This window comes from Rhincodon typus, chromosome 24, assembly GCF_021869965.1.
Source record: "Rhincodon typus isolate 14 chromosome 24, sRhiTyp1.1, whole genome shotgun sequence".
NCBI lineage: Eukaryota > Metazoa > Chordata > Chondrichthyes > Orectolobiformes > Rhincodontidae > Rhincodon > Rhincodon typus.
In genome coordinates, this window is record NC_063355.1 from 10437560 (window position 1) to 10442825 (window position 5266).

General features: G+C 44.5%; 1 protein-coding gene across 3 annotated transcripts in view; it reads right to left on the reverse strand.

Annotated features, from left to right (window-relative positions):
- Positions 1-687: 687 nt before the first annotated feature.
- Positions 688-5266, reverse strand: part of LOC109931398 (calcium-binding protein 1) — a 114777-nt gene continuing 110198 nt past the window's right edge. For all 3 annotated transcript variants that reach the window (XM_020530688.2, XM_048611377.1, XM_020530687.2), the window contains one exon: positions 688-1052. In XM_020530688.2, the coding sequence (XP_020386277.1) occupies positions 1027-1052 (26 nt within the window). In that variant the 3' untranslated portion in view covers positions 688-1026. The remainder of the gene's footprint in view (positions 1053-5266) is intronic.

Below are 5266 nucleotides of genomic sequence, written 5' to 3' on the forward strand. Positions count from 1 at the left end.
AGGACATTGTAACGGAGAAGTGACAGACTTGCAAGACACATATTTCATCTCCCAGCCAGATCAGCTGGATGGGAAAAGGAGATGAGGGTTGGCCAAAGAAAATCTGGTATGTGAGGAGGACTTTCAGGAACGGGACATCTCCTAGGCTGGAGCCAAACAGATTGGGGCTGGCGATGGAGTCTTGCCCTGCACAGGACTAGAGAAAATCTACTACTGAATGTACTTCCTCTCTGCCCCTTCAGGCACTGCCTTCCAGATCACAAAAAGTACAGAGAATTCAACCAAATTCGAGAAAGGGGAGCAAGTCAGCTTGCCCACTCTGATTGAAGATTTCTGCATTGCGTTTGAACAACTCTGACGTGCTGAGGTTTTGAAATCCTGGATGAACTGATGAGAAAATCAAGACGTTTCGTTTCTTCTGTGAAGGCTTTAGTACAGCAGGCTCATGCAAGAATGAATGTCACTCCAGCTTTTCCATTGTTTCAATTCAATTGTCAACCCATTCATTATAACGATTTTACTAAAGTGGGGCAGCGGCAAATTTAATGCGAATCTTGTCAGTCAACGTCAGCACTGTAGCCATGGAGTAATTCTTATCCCTGATATTCTGAATGATTGCGGAAGGCTATATCCTCCAAAGCCAGAAAAAAGATAGAGGAGCTATAAACAGCTTGTTACAATGTTAAATTTCATCTGTTAATTACATTAGAGATTTTACTTTGAGCACTGCACACTGAAAGAAATGCCACCTCACCACTAAGTTTGTATGTACAGTCCTTGGCGAGGGTCAGCCCCTGAGCTGACAGTTACTTAGAACTCAGGTAGCAGAGGAATATAAAGAGTTTCTCTTTCAGTTCACTGCTCCAATGTGTAAGACACTTGGAGTTTCTTCGGAAGCTTGGACAGAAAGAGATTTTGCTCTGTATTCGGAGGAGCTGTTCAATACAGTCACCAGAGCAGCGTTAAGATATTGCGACGGTTTCTGTAAGTCAGTGATGGTTCATTCAGGAGGGCTGCTCTCCACCGTCAGCGTGACATCATCCGGACAAATTCTGCCAAAGGGAACAGGCAACGGTCAGCACAGAAACTGACTACAATCAACACCTCTGAAAGACTGTTAAAGAAAAATCTTACACAACACAAACCTCGGCAAATTCACAAGCCAGGGCTCCTTCTCTCCCCCCCAACAGCCCAGGGTCATGTCTCTCTCTCTCTCCTGACAGTGCCCCACCCACTGACAGCCCAGGATCAGGGCTCCCTCTCTCTTTCCCCACTGATAGCTCAGGGTCAGGGCCTTCTCTCTCTCTCTCTCTCTCTCTCTCTCTGACAGCTTTACTTTATTCTAGCTTTGGATGTGGGCATTCCTGGCAAGGCCGGTCTTTGCTGCCCTTCCCTAATTGCTTGATTGGTTGCTAGACCGTTGTGATGATGCTGTCACTTTAAGAGGTTATTTTGTCCTGGGTGGTTTTTTTGAAGAGAGGTGTAAGGCAGAGGCACCCAGCTGTCTCTAAGAAAGTAAACAGCTTGTGAGGCCTTGGAGTATTTCTTAAGGTGGGAACAATGAAAGCAGCCTGGGTGGGTGTGGTCAGGTCTCACAGACTGGGCTTTCTCGTTTTGCTTTAGTTTTTAGGTTCAGTTATTAGCAGAAACCTTTGGGGTCTCAAAAGAGTTGGAAGCTTCAGTGAATGTTTCACTTGATGCTTTTTCCCTCCTGGATTGGAGAACTGCATGTGAGAATCTGTGTCTGAATTTACCTTTTTGCCAAAGTGGGGGATTTATGGGATGTTACTGTATTTGAACAGTTAGTTAGTAATTTCTGTTATTTGGTTACGTTTTCCAATAGAGTTGTTATTCTAAATTCCTCCTTCTTGTGTTTGCGTTTTAACTATAATGTTTAAATAAATTGTATTAATATCGAGTAGTCTGACCAGTCACATTGCATCTGGAACACAGCACTTCACACCTACCTGTAAAATCAGAAAATGTTAGAGTCTAGGCTACCTTCTTAAAATATATTGAGGGGTGCTGGTCTGGTCCATAACACAATTTCAGATGGCAGTTACCCACATTGCTGTGAGACTGGAGTCACATGTAGGCCAGACCAGGGAAGAATGAGGGTTTCTTCAATGACAGGGCATCAGTGAGTCAGGTGGGTTTTACAACAAATGACAATGGATTGATAGTCACCATCTCAATCTTTATGAATTGAGTTTAAATTCCTCTAGCTGCCATGGTGGGAGTTAAACCCATGGCCCAGAGCCTAAGCCTGTCTCTCAGGATCACTAACGAAGTGACCTTATTACTAGGCCACTATTGCCCATCTGAGAGGGCAGGCACCATAAAACTATTAAAAACCGAAAGAACTGTGGATGCTGTACATCAGAAACATAAACAGAAGTTTCTGGAAAAGCTCAGCAGGTCTGGCAGCGTCTGTGAAGAGAAATCAGGCTAAACGTTCCGGGTCTGGTGACCCTTTCACCTAACCTGAAACATTACTCTGATTTCTCTTCACAGATGCTGCCAGACCTGCTGAGCTTTTCCAGAAACTTCTGTTTTCATTCCAAGGAGCCACTATTTCCTAAACCGTCCATTCAGAGGTGATTTACACACCTCTAGAGCAGGTGGGACTTGAACCCAGACCTCCTGGCTCAGAAGTGGGGACACTACCACTGTACCTTACCCAAAGAAGGTTCTCTGGAGATCTGAATTCGGATTGGCTGGCTTCAGAGTCCAGCTTGGTCACCACTGGCTCCCAGGTTAGGGCTGCTTTGTTGAGATTTGTTTTTGTCAAGTTGAAAGGCAAGTCAGTCCTAGAAGGATGGAAAAGGTTGAGGGGCTGAATGGCCTACTCATGCTGTTAGCTTGATGGAAGCCCAACAAATAACAAAATAAAACTCCACAATCCACTTCATTCACCTTTTACCTTCCAGTAGTGTCATGATTTGAATGGAGTTGTTGGCTGACCAATAGTAATGAATGTCAACAGGGTCTAAAACCGATCCATCCACCTCCCAGTGCTTGGGCGCTCTGGGGATTCTGGCTGTACCCATATCTCTGATAGTGAAGGTGTGGTTTCAGGTACAAAAATGGTGCCAATGGCAGGCTCCCTTTCCCGGTGCTAATTGGCTGAAGGGATTGGTGTAGATTTAGGAAGCTTGTTCCAAATGTGTGCGGAATAGGCAGAAGGCAATACCACCAACACTGACCTGAATGCTTTAGCCATACAGTCACAAAGCACAGAAACCGACCCTTCGGCCCAACTAGTCCATGCCGACCAGGTTCCCAAACTAAACTAGTCCCACCCGCCTGCGCTTGGCCCATATCCCTCCAAACCTTTCCTGTTCTTGTCCCTATCCAAATGTCTTTTAAACATTGCTACTGAACTCACATCCACCACTTCCTCAGGACGTTCATTCCATACACAAATGACTCATGTAAAAAAAGGTGCCCCTCATGTCCTTTGCAAATCTTTCTCCTCTCAGATTAAAAAATATGCCCCCTAGTTTTGAACTCACCCACTCTCGAGAAAGACATTTGTCATTCACTCTATCAATGCCTCTCATGATATTATAAACCTCAATAATGTCACCTCTTAACCTCCTATGCTCCAGTCTATTTCTATATCTCAAATCCTCCATTCCCAGCAACATCCTGTCAATATGCCCCCTCTCAGCCTTAGGTAACTGTGCTGGCATTCAGCAACAGGAGGGCTCTCTACAGTGTAACTTAAAAGGGATAGAAACTTAGGAACTGTGGCAGTGGAGGTCATTAGTCCCTTTGAGCCCACTCTGCTATTCAACATGATCATGGCTGATCCTCCATCTCAACACTATACTCCTGCTCTCTTCCCATACCACGTGACACCTCAGCCTCTAGAAATCATGCAGGCTATGGTGTAAAGCAGAAGGTAGGAGTGTACACTAGTGATGGGTTTGGTAGCTACCAGACAAAAGGGAGAGACATTGTGTGTAAATATCATATTGTACCAAGGAACCAAAGCAGTGCATGGTCATCCAATAATAGAGCAAACATAAAGGCTTTATATCTTAATGCATGACACATTCAGAATAATCACGGTACAGAAAAAAGCCATTCAGCCCATCAAGTCAGCACCGATGTTCTAAACAGCATCTCACCCAGAACCAGACCCAGCCATCTACCCCTATCCCCATTGCACTGCACCCCCCACTACTTCCCATGGCTAACCCACCTAGCCTGCACATCCCTGGACAGTATGGACAATTTAGCATGGCCAATCCAGCTAACCTGCACACCTTTGGACTGGGAAGACGAGTAAGGTAGATGAACTGATCACAGTAAATCAATACACTCTCATAGCCATTATGGAAACACGGTGACAATGAGGTCAAACCTGGGAAATTTACATTCAGCGAGATTTGATCTTTCAGAAAGACAGGAGGGATGGAATAGTTGGTGGGTAGCAGTGTTAACAAGAAATGAAATGAGGACAGTTGAGAGAGTTGATCTCGGATCAGATGATGTAGCATCCATTTGGCTGGAGGTAGAAAATGGCAAGGGAAAGAAGACATTGGTAGGAGTAGTGTACAGACCCTCAAACTCCAGTAGCCAGGCTGTGGGAAAGACTATGAACCAATAAATAATTGCAGCATGTAAAAAGAATAGAGCAATAATTATGGATGATTTTCATCTTCCTGTTGATTAGATTAATTGAATTGGAAAGGGTAGCTACTACAACAAATTCAAAGCTGTGTTAAGAGCCCACAGTGTTGGAGGTGGCATTTTGGCATGGATGGTGCATTAGCTAATGGACAAGAAACAGTGAGTGGGGATAAGGGTTTTTTTTTTTCAGGTTGGCAAACTGTCAGCAGTGGGGCTCCCCAGGGATCAGTGCTGGGACCGCAACTATTTACAATATATATCAACGACTTGGAGGAAGGAAGCTCGTGTCCTGTAACCAGATTTGCAGATGACACTAAAATAGGTGGGAAGGCAGGTTGTGGGAGGGATACAAACAGTTTACAGTGAGATATTGATAGGTTAAATAAGTAGACAAAAAGCTGGCAAATGGAGTACAATGTGGAAAAATGTGAAGTTGTTCATTTTGGAAGGGAGAACAAAAGAACAAAGTATTATTTAAAAGGAAATAAAAATCCTGCAGAAAGCAGCAACACAAAGGGACAGGGGGCACTTGTGAATGGAACATGGGTATAGCAGGTAATCAGGAAGGCTAATTATTAAGAGATAACAAGGTGTGGAGCTGGATGAACACAGCAGGCCAAGCAGC